The following is an 18,076-nucleotide window of genomic DNA, read 5'->3' on the forward strand; positions in this document are numbered from 1 at the left end:
CTGGACCACATTATAATGATCGTGCGGTTGGTAAGGATTACTTATCTTGGTCTTTTTCTTTCCTCCCCTTTAGTAATCTGTCATTGTCGGAACATGTTTTTACCACTTCCTCATTGAAATTGACTCTTAAACGGGAGCATCGTGAATATTCCACTTAATCCAATTGGGTGGTTGTTTGAAACACAAACCAAGCCAATACTTTTCATTCACGTGCCAATTCGATAAATCAATATCTTAGCATGGGAATACATCCCACCATCATCAATGATCTTGGAGCCATATTAGGGCCTTGTCACCCCAATTGATCCCAATTGGAATATGTCCCTCGATGTCCAAAATGTTTGCAACATATAGGAACTCAAAATTATCCATATGAAGGCTTTAGATGTTCATCATGGAGGTGTCTAAAGTTAGATCACATTGGTCTAAGCTAGGTTTTTGTAGACGATTAAGATAGACAAAATTAGCCATTACATATAAATTGTAACAGAACACGAGTATAATTTCCCAACCCAATTCTACCATACGTTCATGAATCCCATGCCTTGATTTCAACTGACACACAAGTTCTCATGTTAGCTCAGAGCCAAATTTGTAGCTCTGTACGTCGATCCACGTCTTGGACACACACACATATCCAAAATATTGAAGAGCACAAAGGCAAAGTCAGTTGTCAACATATGTATATCCATGGGCGACTTGTACTCTCCTTATTAAAAGTCTATTGAAACCCATCCCATCCACAATAAAGCACTTCTAACACTTGTTTATGGAACCGGAACACTTCAGGGCTTTTATGGGCTTCACAAGAGGGGTGAGCGAAAAGCATCACAAGCATTATGTACGAGAACACTATACACACATAACACTCGTGGAGAGCCCGAACAAGATGGCCACATGTGTGTGGAACCAGAACACTTAAGGGCTTTTATGGGCTTCATGAGAGGGGTGAGCGGAAAGCATCACGAGCATTATGTACGAGAGAACACGTAACAGTTGCGGAGAGCCCGAACCAGATGGCCTGTGCGTGGAACTGTATGCCCTGGCTTTTCTGGGCTTCACGAGCATATGTTGTTTGTTGTTGGTGGGCGAGAGGATTAAGGGCCTAGACAAGGGATGGGACGACCAATGGGGCGACGCCACGCGGAAATAGGGAAAATGATTGATTAATGATTTTTTTAATAATAGTAATTATAATAATTAATAATATTATTACTCTTTCGCGGCATTTTGTGACTTCCTTTCACTTTCACACCTCTTCTTCGTCTTCTACTTTGTCTGTGTTTGTGTCTGAGCTCCCCAGATTTCCTGGCTATGGAGATGAGCCTTCTCTCCTCTCTGCAAATCTGAGAGCTCCCCTCACATTCTGCACCTTTGTTCTCCCTCCCTCCCTCCCTCCCTCTCTCTTTACGCTTTTGGTTTTTGCAGAGTTCATTCCACTCAGGGATCTCCAGTCGTTACGCTTCTGAATGGAACAGGTATTCTCTCTTCCCCCATCCCCTTTCATGTCATTTCCGTTTTATTTTATTTTTTAGACCTTTTGCATCTCTTCATTCTCTTCCATCTTCTCCTCTAATTTTTGAGACATTTGCTTGCTTTTGCTTATAACTTTACTTATTATGTTTCTCGGTGGCTTGCTTCATTTCCCCTTACATATATTTTCTTGTTCTTTCTCGATAATCTCTCATCCAGTATGGCGTTATTCACTTGTTTTTGCTCTCTAAATACTAAATATCACCGTTTCATAGGATGTAACAATTATGCTTCTTTTCTGCATTTCTTTCCGTTTACGTTTGGATCTCCTCTTCTTGTTACCATATTCTCCTCAAAATATGCAGACATTTTCTTGGTTTTCTTCCTTCTGCTGATTTAGTCTGGATATGGCATGAGTCATTGCTCCTCTTACAGCTGCGACATTCAAAATGTATGGAGATGTTTTTGTTTTTTTCCATCGTTTTAGGTCTATTAAGTTGCCTACGATTTTGTTACCGTCCTTCATAGAGTTTCTCTTGGTTCCTGTTAATTACATCGACCTACTACACCCGCCATTTCTAGATGCTTGTTCATGATTGTGCTCATTATGCTATGCATTATGACCTGCTTTGCCTACGATTTGGTTCACCATCCTTTGTAGAGTTTCTCTTGATTCCTGCTAATTATGTTGACCTACCTCCCGCTCCATTTCTAGATGCTTGCTCATGATTGTGCTAATTATGCTATACATTATGACCTTCTTTAGTTGCCTTTTCTTACTTTTACTTTTCTCTTGTTATATCTGTCCTATATGTGTCCAATAATACACTCTTCATGCTTCTTTGTATAGATATATTTTATTTTTTTCTAATTATTCTGTGCAATAAATTGCGTTTTCCATAATGAGTCCGAGTCTCTTACTCTTTGACCTTGAAATTCAACAAAAAATAACTTCTTCACTGCAATGTGACCTTGGATCTGTCCTTTACCTGCCAGCTTCAACTCTTCTTGGTTTTTTGCCCATAATGTTGTCCAATATGAATTTCATCATGCTTCTCAGCAGCCATCTCCTTGATTTTGCTCATTATTCTATTAACTGTACTGTTCATTATGACCTGTTTAATATTCATTTTCAGACATTCCGTTTTGCGCTCCCATATTATTCAGCTTCTTATGCTGGCATTTATTTTCGACATCTTCTTTTTTGTTTTGCCAATTTGTCTGCACATTAAAGTGTGGTCTTTCTGTCTCAATGAAGTATATTTTCTCACACAATGCCCTCGGTTCGCAGATACTTTCACATAAAATCAAATTTCCCATTAATATGCAGTCATAATTTATGTTGTCTATTAGTCTTTCCACATAAACAGTTTGTGCATTGCAGATTCCTCTTGGTAGATCTATTTTCGCGTGTGACAGATGGCATAACATTTTGGACTATTCATGTGTATATATAGAGAGAGCTACTTATATATATATAGGGAGTGTTGTCCGTTTTTCATGTATTAACAGTTTGCAAGTAGCAGAGAAGTCTTGGCAAATCTAGAGAGAGAGAGAGAGTGCAAGTAATACATCAACAGACGATTATATTAATAATCTAACATTCTTTAATCCCTTGAGAATATATTCAAAGATGTAGATAGTGGCTACGTAAACGGATTTTTTAAACTTATTAAGAAGCAGAAAGTACTTTGCACTGTGTTTGATCAATGATATAACCCAATCTCGTCAATGCAATGTGAGAATCTAACATTCTAGCAAAAATGAAAGTATGGAGTAGTATTTGTTGATGGTTCCTTAGAAGATTATATATCAAAAATAAATGGGACCTTTAGAGCTCGTAATTTTCTAATGCAGAAGGTTGATGCTGTCTCTTGTTTTTGTTGGATGTAGTATCAGAAAGTTGAAAAGATTGGGGAAGGAACCTATGGTGTTGTGTATAAAGCCAAAGATAAACTCACAAATGAAACAATTGCTCTTAAGAAGATCCGCTTAGAGCAAGAAGATGAGGGAGTTCCAAGCACTGCGATCCGTGAGATTTCTCTTCTAAAGGAAATGCAACACGGGAACATAGTCAGGTATGTCTCAGCCATTTTTGATGGTAACAGGACAAACATTTTTTTTTATTCTTTCAACTAGCAAACAAAGACTACTATAGTCTATCTGTCAGCATTCACTCACTGGCTTTCCTTGCTTTGGTGATCTCTCCACCCATAAGTGGCTCTGTTAGATATCTGTCCAAGGCAGAAGTTTCAGTCTCCCTAATTTCATAACCTTGAGTGACTTGGTAACTAGACTTTTTAGTATCCTATATTTGGTTATATTTATGTTGTTTTGTTGTTGTTGAAGAGAATACAACACTTTATGATGTAATTCTTTGTTCGCGATTATAGGTCATTTTGGCATCTTAAATATGCTGATTTATTGTTTGTTCTTATTTTTCTCTATGTCTGAACTTGATTGATGGTTTCTCTTTCTTATTCAGGTTGCAGGATGTTGTGCATAGTGAAAAAAGATTGTATTTGGTGTTTGAATATCTCGACTTGGATTTGAAGAAATTCATGGACACCACCCCTGATTTTGCCCAGGATGCACGTTTAATTAAAGTATGGTGAGCTTCTTGGACCTTGTCAATGTGTAGGGATATTGTGTGGTGTGAACAATAAGGAATCGTGTCTAGATGATATGTGGGGAGTTTCAAAGCCTCAAGAATAAAACTTAGAAAGCTATAATTTTTCTGTAGAGTAGCAGTTAGGATGGCTGTAATTTACATGTTACTGAAGAAGCAAACTCTGGAGTGTTCAGAGTCTGGTAGCAAATTATTTTTTTAGAATGTCGATGATAATCTTTAACATGAAGTAGTTCTAATATGATGAGAGGTTTGATTATCAGGATGCATACAGGATTAAGCATTCCAGTAAGAACTAGTTGTATGTAGTAAATTTATTGTCATCAATCTATGCATAAAATGAACATTTAGTCCATTCAGTGACCTTGGTCTATGTGATGAAGATCTGCAACTTTCTGTAATTGTTTTTGAACAATTGTTGTCTAAAACTTAATGATGGCAATTCAAGGGTCTTGATCATAGGTGGTAATATGTTCTCTGTTTATCAGACCTATCTCTACCAGATATTGCGAGGCATAGCATATTGTCATTCGCACAGGGTTCTTCATCGTGATCTGAAGCCACAGAATCTGCTCATAGATAGGCGTACAAATGCACTAAAGCTTGCTGACTTTGGGCTGGCTAGGGCATTTGGCATCCCAGTGAGAACATTTACTCATGAGGTTAGTTTGGTAATTTATTGCATATATCACTATTGATAACAGTTACTATCATAAAGGTTAATGTTTTTTGTTTGGGGTTTGAAACTTTAGGTTGTTACTTTATGGTATCGTGCACCAGAGATCCTATTAGGTTCTCGGCATTATTCCACTCCAGTTGATGTGTGGTCAGTAGGTTGCATCTTTGCAGAAATGGTAAATCAACGTCCCCTCTTTCCGGGGGATTCAGAAATTGATGAACTGTTCAAGATTTTTAGGTAACCTATCTTTAGAACATCAGAAGTACATGTTTTGATACATGCATGCAGAATGAATGAATGAGTGTATTTAATTATGGACGTCTATGTATCACTAAAGAAAACTGTTTACGAACAGTCAAACTATTTTGATAGTTAATTGGACTTTTAGGTCCTAACATTCTAGCTATGTCCCAAAAGATACGGAATAACTTATACATGCCCTCTTTTTGAATGTTATGAGTCTCAAGGCAGATATGGTTGCATACCTGTTACTTCCTTATAACATTTTATAGGTTTTGACCTTATGTTGAAGTTTACCATCTGGAATATAGTATGCCACCGAAAGAACTTCTGTGTGTATGTATGGATGTTTTGAAAAAGCTATATATATATATATAATGAAGAGCTTTTGGTGCTGTGACAGAGTGTTAGGTACGCCAAATGAAGAAGTTTGGCCAGGGGTAACAGCACTGCCAGATTTTAAGTCAGCTTTTCCGAAATGGCCTCCTAAGGTTTTCCATTATGCTTTCTTTGTTTTCTTAGGTGTTTTTTGGATACATAATTGATGTTGTATATAGAAAGATATAAACAATCCAAGCCCCTTGGTTAGGATCTTCCTTGATGCATAGTTGATATGGACTTCTGATTTTGGGTCCCCTTACTTGGTGGATGCTGTCTCACATTCTCTATTACAATTTGTAAATTTCCAACTATATTTATTGCAAGATTGTAGATGCCATTAATCAGGTGAAGATGAAAATTATTATGGGAACATGTATAGAACTTCATATGCAAAGACCAATCACAATTAAAAACATACTTCTAGGATACCATTTTCATTGTTGTGGAATATCATGTTTTTGCCACATGTTATTGGTGCGGTGTGATAAATAATTAACAAACACTCTGGATATGTTTTCTTTACAACTTTTATGCACATGTTACCAATAATTTTTCTCTGTTGGTTGGCAGGATCTTGCATCGATTGTTCCTGGGTTGGATCCTTCTGGAGTCGATCTACTTTGTGTATGCTATTGATTCTCTTCTGTATTATTGGTGTGTTTTGCTATTAAATGGGATGAGATAGCACTGAGTTTGTTAACATTCTATATACAGAAAATGCTGTGTTTGGATCCTATCCGACGTATTACAGCTCGAAGTGCCTTAGGACATGAATACTTCAAAGATTTGGGTTTAGTTCCATGATCTTTTGGCATCTGTTTGTCTGTATTATATACTATTGTGAAACCCACCATAAGATTGTATCCCCCCGGACTTGGAACAAACTGATGTGGATTTTTTTTTCATGTTTTTATTGTGTGACATGAATTTCGTAGTGATCCTACCAGGGATTGAAGGATTGGTTCCTAACAGAGGAAATGGTTGGTCTCCTGAGTGGGACTAGAGATCTCTGCTGGCCATCAATCGCTATGAAGACAGACAGAGACACCTAAAGATCAGCATCACAAAGAATGTAGTGATGAACTCTGCCATATACTTCTTTTCATTGTTTTTTTGTTATTTGCTTTACTTCTAATGACATCATACTTTGATTAAGAGGACTCATTACTCCTTTGGAAATCTTCAGCATCAACAATCTATATAATGATGAGCCTTCCATGTACTTCATTAGATTATTATTATAATTTCTTTTGCCTGCTAATTATTTCAATTCTTTCTGCATATATTATAGATGGGGTTTTTTATTTCAGATCAGAACAGGTTGATTCTTATGTAGCAAATTTGCATTGTCTAGTGTATGTTCCATTCGTATATGTGATTGATATGTTCTCCTAAGCTTATCATGGAATGTTCTATGAATGTTTCATATTTAGTGTGTTTTCCAACAAACACAACTTAGATTAGGAGCCCTGCTATTACACCCTATAGCTACAGGGGTTCTCAAACAATGAACAAAATTTTGTTACGAACAATCAAGTTAGTGACAATTGGACAACTACTTTTGACATCAACTAATATCTGTATTAACAGTCATTTTTGTTAGCTCTGAATCATGCATGCTTTAATTGAAGTGAATATGCTAAAGTGATTGTGTACACAAGAAATTCTGTTGATTGTGGAACATAGAGATGGAGATTAATTTCACCTCACTTGAGAGTTGGAGAGATTTTTTTGGTGAGTAATTAAAAGTATCCATTGATTGCAGAACATAGACATTGAGATTTCTTGATTTGAAGTCAACGTGCATGAAAGTGATGGTGTTTGTGATTCGTTAGACAATAATATAAGAGCAAATTTCAATGAGTAATTAAAATTGTCCTCATTGCACAACATAGATATTGCGATTAAATTCACCTCACAATAATTTAAGAGGAATCTTCAGTGTGATATTTAAAGTGTCCATTGACTGCATAGACCTTAAGATTAAATTACCTGCCTATCAATTGGAGCTAAGAAGAAAAGTAACAACTTCAGCACTTTTACCAACTATTGTTATTGCACTAGACAATATAACTATGCTTAATAAAAGAGCAAAACTAATGGGAGACTACACAACTTTTTACCTAAAAAGAAATGTAAAGCGAAATCTTGCATGCAACTTGCTTTGGAGGAAAAGGGAGATAGATGTTTGGCCTACACATGATAATTTCAACAACATATATGCGAAATGACTACATATATCCACCATCTCCTCACTTCAATAAAGGAGAAACTCCAAAGATTACATCCAATTAAATACTATGTTGAATGTGGATACTTCCAAGAATAAAAAATTTATGTAAATTCCAAATGGCTATGGCAAATGGTGCTCAAATGAATTGTTTCTTGAAATGATCGAGATTAATGCATGTCTGTTTATCATTATAAATCTGATAAAACCCAAGAATCACTGATGGTCGAGGTCTATATAAACTCATTGTGGTGTTTGTCTTGGTAGTATGTACTTGAATGAAACAAGAGATGGTATGTATGCAAGAGCATGAAGATGACTTTTATGGTGGAAGTGCACATTTTGGAGGTTATAAAATTAGCTATCCATAACATGATATTTTTGAAGGGTGCTAATGATTCTACGAGAAGAATTGTCACATATGTGTGCCCATAATGATCCAAATGGGCCTTGGATGGTGGTGCGTTGTAGTCTTGAAGTAGAAATTTATAAGTTTGTGGTCATGTATGCATACACAACTTAATTCTATGTAGTGATCAAACATGGCTTAATTTTGGGCATATGCTTGGTTGCATGATGCATTTTCATATAGAGGATCCAAAAACACCCTTCTATTGATGGTAATAGTTTTGGTGACTCGCATGGGCTTGCAAGAGAGAAAATATTGATAGAAGGTTGTCGTGATTACTTACTTGACTTGAACTTATAGATTGATGTAAAACGTTACACGCGTGGATATACTTTTTCCCGTTGTCATATCTACAACCCTTGATCAAATATGAAGTCTTTATCTATTTTTTTATTAATGGCTTGTTGAAACTAATTTGGCACCAGATGTGTTACGAACATGCTTGGAATCAAAGTGGATTTTTAAAAGTTGTTCTCGTATTTTCCCAACTAGCAATGGATAATCATAAAACCTTCCCCTAACATGTTTGACATCTCATGCAATGTCTAATATCATACTTGCCAATCAAAGCCTTCAAAATTCTCAAAGTCTTTATAGATGTTTTTTTTTTTGTTTCCAAAATGAAGCTACTTTCCCATTAGTTAGGTAGGATTATTACAAAGAGACTGTACAAGGAGGCTTAAACATAGATCGGGGAATCTCCCTCCGATCAAGTTCAAGAAATTGAGACTAGTTACATCACCTTTCGGACATACTACTTAGTGTAAGTACCTACAGCTAAAACAGTGCCCTATAGTGATGGCTAGTACGAGACAACTCTTGGGGTCGACAACAAAGGGAGGGTGGTAAGTGAGCCAGAAACAACCAGCGTGGGGGCTGGTAGTTCCACCTCGGGCCACTTCCTCCTTGTGTCATCATAGGCATGTTCTGCCATTTCTACCAAAACCGCAAGAGGGCAGTACCCACGTCAGAGGAACGGCTGCAAACCTCGTCCAATTGCCCTCGTAGGCAGCTAATAAGCGCAAACCATATGTCCATGATCACTTCCTCCGGGGGCTGCACCAGATCCTGGAAGACCTTTAGACAACGTGCTTTCCATACATACCACAGGGTGAAGCCTGTGATTAGCATCCAAATGTCCGGGAACCTAGGGGATGCAGACTGCAATCCTCTCTCAAATCGAATCTTGGCGATTTTTCCCCTCATGCATACATAACACCAACTATCCGCATTGAAGGCGTCCGTCCACCTATCAACAGAGTGATCAAGCCATGCCGCAACACTCCACGATGTTGCCCAATGTACGCCAACCATTGCATAAGGGGCCGTCTAGCTGCAGTTGAAAAGCCCGACCCAGTTTAGTGTTGTACTCGAAGAAATGGCGAAATCTACCATCATGGTTCCACCTGAAATCCCCTTGGTCCCATTCTAATTCGACGAGGGGATGACAACCATATACCCATAACTTCCAATGGGGTTCCACCTTAGCAACATCCGAGTCTGTCTTCCAGATGTTACCAACCTGTGCCACCACGCGGATAGGGTGCGAAGAGCCCCTACTTTGACTCTCCCCAAAAATCCTATCTTTTCCCGATCCACTCACGCCCTTTAGTGCCTTAACCCTTCCAGCCTCATCAAAGAGACCAAACCAAGCATCTTCTCTCACCTCCCCCATCAGAACCCTATCAACTGCCTCAACTAGCAATCTCCGCATTTTCATGGCTCCCTTGAGGGGAGGCTCCTCCAATCATTTATAGATGTTTTTATATATTGGTTCTACGTTGTGCTACAAGGACACATGAGAAGAAGCCTCTTGAAATGGACGTCATCGAAGGATTTCATTCACTCTCACGGTTCACCACATTAAATTATTGCAATTCCCTTCTTAGAATTTTTCCATGTGGACAATGAAGAATACATCTCTTCACTTGTCTTGTTTACGACTATCAACGTTTTTTGAGTGAGAGTAAATTAAATAGATATAAGTGAGCAATTACATTCCAATCATGGTCATTTGCATTGAGTAAGCCCATTCCTGAAGTTGGTCATGAACAAACATGATAACATAAACAATAATGTAATTCATGGTCATGGCCAATGGAAATAGTAAGTTACATATGTGATGAATGCATGTTCACAGGATTGTCATTGAGATTCTCGCAAATACAAGGAACTAGGCTATAAAAGAAAACTAAGAAGAAACTCCAAAACACTAGTGAGTGTTTCTCAAATGCCCTCAAGACTTTGTCATTTATGCTTGTAGATGGTGTCGATCAACGGCTAGAAGAAAGAGGAAAGGAAAGAATCGAGAACATAGGATTGGTCAAGGAGTGGAATAGCATATAAATTGCTCAAGTGAGGAGGGCTTTTGAGGAAGAGCAAGAGCATGGGCATCAATGATAAGGGGGATCATGAGACCCCAGGGGCATTTAAGGAAATGAAGAAAACGGAGAACCCCATGAGGGGTAGCTTCGAATTTGCTCAAAACACAAACCTCTCTTTCCCGCCAAAAAACAGCGCGAGCGAGCGAGAGAACACAGAACAATCTCAGACGTAGATGGCTGGGCAGACGAATCCTCAGCTGTCTCTGTTCTCTGCACCAGAGGTATTTTCTTCTTTGCAGGATGTCCTTCCCTCTTCATTTTGAAAGTCTATCTCGTGGCTGTAAAGCTTTGGTTCGAATATATACATGTATTGCAGGTGGAATTCATGGCAGAAGATGAGCTTATCTACATCATCCCCAACGTCAGGATGGATACTCTGCATATGATCTGTGTAAGTGTTCTCTGTATATCATTTAAGTTTATTGTTTGTTTCTGTATTGTGAAAGACTGTTTTGCCATTGTAGCGTGCTATTTTCTCTGTATCGTTTTACGCATCAATTATTGATCAAAAAAATGTATGTTAACTCAATTGTGGTCTTTAAGAACTGCTCTATAGAAATCTGATTTTTATTGTGATTGTTACGAATTGATTGGTTTAATTGTGTTTGTTAAGAATAATTTGATTTTTAAAATCTGCATGGTTATTTGATAATAGTGATGGAATTGAGTTCTGCGGATTTGGGACACATTCAATCATCAGTCATCATGCCTTTGTTTATCAAGATAACTCGTGTTTGAACTGCATTGGTGAATTCACTGTAATCTAAGCTAGCATATTCTATTCTCAGGGGGACTTTGGTCCATTCCGACCCCAGATCCCTGTACAAGTGCCTGTGTGGTTGGCCATTGCTTTCAAGAAGCGCAGCAAATGCAGGATTCAAACACCAGATTGGATGAGTGTCGGTAAGAATTTTTGCTGAAATCTATCATCCATGTCATAAAATTGCTATAGTAATGCACTATGTAATCTATATATGCAGACGAACTTCTGCAGTAGATTTGAGCTTTGTAAGTTATTGTGTGCACTATTGTGCAGAAAATCTGTTACATGTGATTAATTATTTGTTCTTTTTTTTGAGCTTTGTAAGTTATTCTGCTGGACATTGGAGTAGAATATAGCAAGAGAAAGGTTATACTAATATCTCTTGGGATGATAGAATGAAAAAATCCTGGTACTTCGGGATTATGTCACATACATTAATGTTTCATAACACCTGAGGTAGATACTGCTAATTATTGCATAAAAAATAGATGCACAGACAAGTAGTAAACACAGAAAAACAACGGAGAAGGCGGAGTATATTATTAGCAATCATTGTTGTCTACCAATGGGTTTCGTTGATAGCTGTCACCATCAATGGTGGTCCTATCACCAAAACCCAGGGGTAGACAATAACCATCGAAGTGCAATCAGGACAAAGGAATAGTCCAAAGAGAGTTCTAGCTCATGTGCTCTGAAGCATATGAATGGACATACAAATCGGTGGCTTCAAGTTAAGAACCAATCTTTGAATACTCTCTAAGATTCACTCATGAAGATGTCACGGTGACCTATAAACCACCCAAGAATGAATTTCTTGTATGGTTTAACTAATGCAATAGTGGCTCTAGTGATTATACATTGGCGATAGCCAATCTATAATTCCATGCTATGTCAGAGAATCATCCATTGATCTTTGTGCTCAGGCACCTGTTTGTGAAGTCTGCATGGAATTTATGCCAAAGTATGCCCCTAGATTTTTGTGGTGATCTCTGTATAGAGTTGATGTGACCCCTATAACAAAGGTTTTTTTTCTCCTTTGTTATAGGGGATTATGTCAAGTCTAAACGTTGACCACCTCGATCCACAATTAGGCCTCGGTTATAATACTGGAATGGCAAACTTGAGGTGTTACATGTATCCCTTCAGATGCACTAACTTGACTAAGGCACTAGTAAGCCTAATGTGGTTAGTGAAGATGTGTCTGTTTTGTCATAGCCATTTATTCAGATAAAATCACCTCATAACTTTCCTTAGCACCATAACTAAAGTTCTTTATGTTTGTGCACTCACCACACCAGTCCATCATTATTGGGTTAAGACTTGGATCAGTTTGAAGAGGAGCTCACTGGCATTAAAGTAGATTGTCTTCCCGAGGCCTGTTAAATCTAGTTCAAATAGCTCACGAGCAAGTTCATGCAGCCAAAGCAAAGTACATGAAAACACGGAAGAAATGGATCACGTATCACTGACGAGATCACATTGAATATCAATGAAGAAGGCATCATTTTTAAGGTGATCAAGTAGGTGACCTCCTGATGGGGCTGAAGGTTAGAATGAGAAAGAAGTTATCTCCGAAAAAGAAAAAGATGAATGCTTCAAAAGTGACAAGGGACTTTGTAAGGCTCTTCTTCTCATGTTTGAAGAAATCTATGATCTATCTAAACCCAAGCATCATTGTCTTCTTCAAGTTTATCAACAATCAAGTTATTATTACACTAGATGTACTTGCAATCATTTGCTTCTTACAAGAAACACCATATAATGTATCATATAAAACTCTGTTAATCAAGACTACAAGGAAATCCTTTATCCTTATTTTCTGACTCAAGATGTTTTTTGCCTATTGTTTTTTTCTAGGAAATCTTATAGTGGATGTGGGGGACAGACCCCTGTATTTTTGTTCTTTCTTATTTCTCACTTCTGTTTTGTGAAGAAGATTGCGTCACATTTTATACATGTTTTATTTTTGCAGAAAAACTCACCCAAATTTTAGAAGATGAACGAGAGGCACCAAGAGAATTCCAACCTCTTCCTTTCCATTATGTGGAAATTTCTAGACTACTATTTGATCAGTGAGTACCATCCATAGGCCAAAAAACATAGCAATATCTGCATTTTTATGAAACTACAAATCCTAAGCTAGTGAATTCCTTCAAATCTAACAGTGCTCGTGAAGATATCTCAGATCCATATCTTGTAAGCTTATTTCATAATTCACATTTTGGCAAGATACATGTTTCACATTATTCAAATAGTAGTAAATCATATTATGTCGAGCCTGAATTCTATTACAATGTTGTAGGTGAGATCTTTGCTAGAAGATATCCGGGATGTGAGGTTTCATAAAGTAGAGAGTGGACTAGAAACTCTCTCAGGAAAAACACATGCTGTAAAGGTATACAATGCTTATTGGTTAACTAATTATTGTGATTACAGCATGAAAAGCTTCTTGATTAGATATGAATAACTTTGATCACAACTCAAAAATCTTTTGATTAGATACGAACTACTTTGATTACAGCTAAAAAATCTTGCAGCAATGGAGGTTAACATTGTGCGGCCTTTCATTGTGAGGGCTTTGCAATGTTTCTATAAACATGATAGTGATGATTTAATCAAGCAAACTGCAAATGAAGCAGACTCTCAAGCTGTTGCATCTGATCGTCTACCTCGGGTAAGTAAATAATTACGCTTCTTGGAAAATGCCGACTATTGCTACCGTTATTGAATGTTGAATCTCATGTCAATAAACATTATTATTTTTCGAAAATTTGAGGTCTTAAATCCCATTTCAATCAATATGTTCTTCATTGCAGAGGATTCTTCGGCCTCGATGATGCTGCTGAAAGACAAGCATTCGTAATTTCAAATTGAATTGATTTTCAAAATGCAAATGTTGACTGCCAAATGAAGGCATGACTCATACGCACCAAGATCAAATGCTGTTATACTACACTTTATTTTCATTTTCTATATGGAAGTATAGCAGATGATCATCCTGTGCAGGATATAATCTATGGTGTTTCTTATGTTGCCACTTCAGAGGTTGAAACTAAAACTCTATGGTAAATAACCCATAAAAGGTGTTATTGTGGGTTCCTTATCTTGAAAGCCTGTCGTCTATAGTGTGTAGGATGAGGCATTACAGTTGCAACTAAAATATCAACTTGATTACAGAATGAACGAAGTGTTCAAAAAGTATTTTGAGCCGCGGTTCAATGTCATTTCTTCCATACTCTGAAAATTGTGGGTTTCATTCTATATCTTTTTTATAAAGTTTCATATTTTATGATAAATGATTGTAGTTTTCTTATTTTTAATTATGAAGACCTAATATCATTTGTCTCTCTTGTCATTGTCTGTAGATTATTGCTAATATATCTTATCTCTCGGATATGTTTCTAAATTTAATTCATTGCAACATTTGCAAACAAGCAGCAGTGCATCACATCATAGTTATGTCATGTTTTCAACTGGAAACCATGGTTGGTCTGGCATTTTCATATTTTATTTTCATTATATGTGATATAAAATAATTCATTATGCTTGAGTCACTTTCAAATGAATCTCTTGATTTTGATCTTTTACACGTATTCACTATTATTTTTGAACAATACTAGCTGCTTTAATTTTGAATTATCTGAACACTATTTCTTGAAAGCTATTTGCAGTAATGAAAAAGGTTGAAGACTTTGTTATGCATGTAATTCCTGAAGGGTAATGCATCAGTGCTGTCAAAATATGTATTTCCAAGTTGGATATTGAGGTGCCAAAGTGGTACTCCTGAATATTTCTGTGATATTCAGCAATCAAATGAAAGGAAAGGTAGACAATACAATATACATTTCTATAATATAGCCTAATTGATGCATATGAACTTCTAAACCCTTTGTGGATTGTGGTCTGTAAAAATCACATCAATTCATTTATTTCACGGTTTTTCAAGGGGTACAATAACAGTCTTTTATGGATACGCTTTTACCATGATGGATAGTTCATGCATGAAACAAGATCAAGTTCATAGCTTTCTTTTAAAGACCCAAATTATTCTATTATTTGGCTGGCAGATATGTTGTCCATCTAGTTAAAGAAAAAATACCCCAAGGAATCAATCAGTCAGACTAATCTCAATCTCAATACGCAGCTTTTGTTTGTGAAACATCATGCTTTCCGTACCCTGGTTATCATCATTTGCGATCCCAAATCTAGGGTTAATTGATATATAAAGGGCTGCCTACCCTGTTGTGCACTTCCTGTCATTTTCTTTGTTTGTGAAACATCATGCTTTCAGTGCCCTGGTTATCATTATTTGCGATCCCAAATCTAAGGTTAATTGATATATAAAGGGCTACTTCCTGCCATTTTCTGCATTTAGAGCCACCTAAATCACTTGTAGCAAGGACATACAAACTCTCTTTTGAATGCACCATCAATTCCTGATGTACCAGCATGTTTCCTTTTTTCCCCATGTCATCAAGGAGGAACTAATATCCAGCTATTTCCTCTATGCTCTGTTCATCATCCTTAGAAATATATGGCACACTAGAATGCCAAAAGCTGACTTGCCGCATATATATTGCTCATACCAATAAATGCAGCAGCATTATTTTTGTCTAGATGCACTGACTGCTCAAATGTCCATCTCCCAAGCTCTACATTTACCCATTTTTGGCATGCCCCCAAAAACGGCAACAATAACTTGAGTCGATCCGAAGGTGCCACTTTCTCAATCAATTTTAGTGCCTTATCAAAGTGCCCTGCTTGGCTGAAAAGGTGAACCATGCAAATGTAGTGTTCTAGAGTTGGATTTAGGCAATAAATGTTGGTCATTACATCAAAATACGTTTGCCCATCTTGAATCAACCCCGCATGACTACATGCAGTTAGAAGAACTGCAAATGTAACTGCATCTGGCATTAAACCTTCTGATTTCATTTTGTTGAATGCGATGAAAGCCTTTTTTGCTTCACAGAGTTGAGCATATCCAGAAAGGAGTACATTCCAAGAGATAACATCATAAAAAGGAAGATGATCAAACACTCTGTATGCTTTTTCAAGCATTCCAAACTTGGCATACATGTCCACCAGTGCATTGCCAAGCACAATATTGTCCTTCAATAACCCTTTATTGTGCACCTCACCATGTATTTCCTCTCCCTTGCCTACTGATCCAATGCTTCCACAGGCTTTCAGAACACAAGCATATGTGACCACGTCTGGCATGATGCCCTCATCTTGCATCTTTGCATAGCATCTCAAAGCTTCTTCACTGAGACCATGAATGGTATAGCCAGATATCAACGCAGTCCAAGAGATGACATCTTTTACGGAAAGCCCATCAAACACTTCTTGTGCTTTTTTAATTGCACCACACTTAGTATACATGTCCACAAGTGCATTGCCGAGTGAAGCATTGTTTTCTAATAGACCATCTTTCTTCTTGATCTCAACATGTATCTCTTCTCCCTTCTCAAGTGATCCTATGCTAATACAAGCACTCAAAGCACACAAAAAGGTTACTACATTTGGAGGAAACCCTTCATCTTGCATCAATGCAAAGCAACTGAGTGCTTCATCACCAAGCCTATGTTGGGCATATCCAGAAAGCAATGCATTCCAAGTGATGACATTCCTTACCGGAAGCTCATCAAAAACTTCTCGTGCTTTTTCAAGTACACCACATTTCACATACATGCCAACAATTGCATTTCCTAGGACAACATTGTCAGAAAGTAACCCTTTGCTTGCAACTTCGGCATGTATCTTTTCCCCCTTCTCAGTCAATCCGAGACTACCACAAGCATTCAAAACACATGCAAATGTGATGGAGTCGGGGGATGTTCCCTCAACTTGCATCTGTGCAAAGCAATCCAAAGCTTTCTCACCAAACCCATGATTTGCATATCCATTAATCAAAGCATTCCAAGAGGCAACATCTCTAATCAAAATCTCATTGAACACTTCCTGTGCCTTTTTTATCATACCACATTTGGCATACATATCAACTAACGCATTACCCAGTACAGTGTTGTGTGATAACAGCCCTTGTTTTCTGACCCTGGCATGCATATCTTCTCCTTTCACAACTGATTTGATGCTTCCACAAGCTTTGAACATGCAAGTAAAGGTGACAACATCTGGCGGATGACCTTCTTCTTGCATAGACCTAAACCATTTCAAAGCTTCATTTCCATATCCTTGTTGGGCATATCCAGAAATCAATGCATTCCAACAAACAACATTTCTTACCAGAATCTCATCAAACACCTGTTGAGACTCTTTGAGAGAACCACACTTAGAGTACATGCTAATGAGGGCAGTGTGAATATACATGTCTTTGTGAAACAAACCTCTGTGGAGTATATGAGAGTGTATCCGTCTGCCCCGGTGTAGATCTTTGTGTTTGCCACATTTCTTTATACAGTGAAGGAGAGAAATACGATCGTAGGGGTCCTTTGTATTACTTCCTGATCCCACAATGAGCTCGCCATAGCTCGCCATAGCCGTGAGCTTCTCCATGTGCAGTCGCCCCCCACCCAACCAACGGCTGAAGGTCCTGCGGGTTATTGTTTTCAGATACTACATAAGTATGCTCTGGTTTCTCTTCCATTTACAAATCTATGCTCCGTGATTTCTAGCTACATTTCTTTGACACTAGCATAAACACATTTTGGCCTATTTTGCTCAAATATGTATAGTGAAGAAATGAAATGAGCTTCACGGAAGCTAGGAAATTTTGATGCCGTGTACTACCCTTGTTGCATACTTAAGAAACTACTTTTGTGTTGTACATTGCGATTGTATGCCATCTCCAACGATGATTTGAACTATAGCTCCGAAACAAACTTATCAAACATAAGAAAACTCTAACTGTAACTCACATCCCTT

At 37.6% G+C, this 18,076-nt stretch overlaps 3 protein-coding genes across 3 annotated transcripts; 2 read left to right on the forward strand and 1 right to left on the reverse strand.

The window, feature by feature from the left end:
- The first annotated feature begins 1,233 nt into the window (after positions 1–1,233).
- Positions 1,234–6,663, forward strand: LOC147848368 (cell division control protein 2 homolog A). Its single transcript, XM_087338454.1, has 8 exons — positions 1,234–1,478; positions 3,367–3,551; positions 3,959–4,079; positions 4,591–4,764; positions 4,855–5,018; positions 5,425–5,512; positions 5,973–6,026; positions 6,117–6,663. Exons 1-8 carry the CDS (start codon positions 1,470–1,472, stop codon positions 6,204–6,206), a joined length of 885 nt encoding a protein of 294 aa, XP_087194580.1. The 5' UTR covers positions 1,234–1,469; the 3' UTR covers positions 6,207–6,663.
- A 3,848-nt stretch (positions 6,664–10,511) lies between these two features.
- On the forward strand, positions 10,512–14,419 carry LOC147848369 (DNA replication complex GINS protein PSF2-like). Its single transcript, XM_087338455.1, has 8 exons — positions 10,512–10,646; positions 10,742–10,816; positions 11,214–11,328; positions 13,161–13,260; positions 13,354–13,384; positions 13,491–13,583; positions 13,710–13,862; positions 14,005–14,419. The coding sequence occupies exons 1-8, from the start codon at positions 10,599–10,601 to the stop codon at positions 14,023–14,025; spliced, it is 636 nt and encodes a 211-aa protein (XP_087194581.1). The 5' UTR covers positions 10,512–10,598; the 3' UTR covers positions 14,026–14,419.
- A 1,311-nt stretch (positions 14,420–15,730) lies between these two features.
- Positions 15,731–17,689, reverse strand: LOC147848370 (pentatricopeptide repeat-containing protein DOT4, chloroplastic-like). Its single transcript, XM_087338456.1, has one exon. It carries the CDS (start codon positions 17,687–17,689, stop codon positions 15,731–15,733), a length of 1,959 nt encoding a protein of 652 aa, XP_087194582.1.
- Positions 17,690–18,076: the final 387 nt, after the last annotated feature.

This window comes from Azolla caroliniana, unplaced genomic scaffold, assembly GCF_043228905.1.
Source record: "Azolla caroliniana isolate FFs.n. ecotype wild unplaced genomic scaffold, voAzoCaro1.0.p SCAF_377, whole genome shotgun sequence".
Classification (NCBI taxonomy): domain Eukaryota; kingdom Viridiplantae; phylum Streptophyta; class Polypodiopsida; order Salviniales; family Salviniaceae; genus Azolla; species Azolla caroliniana.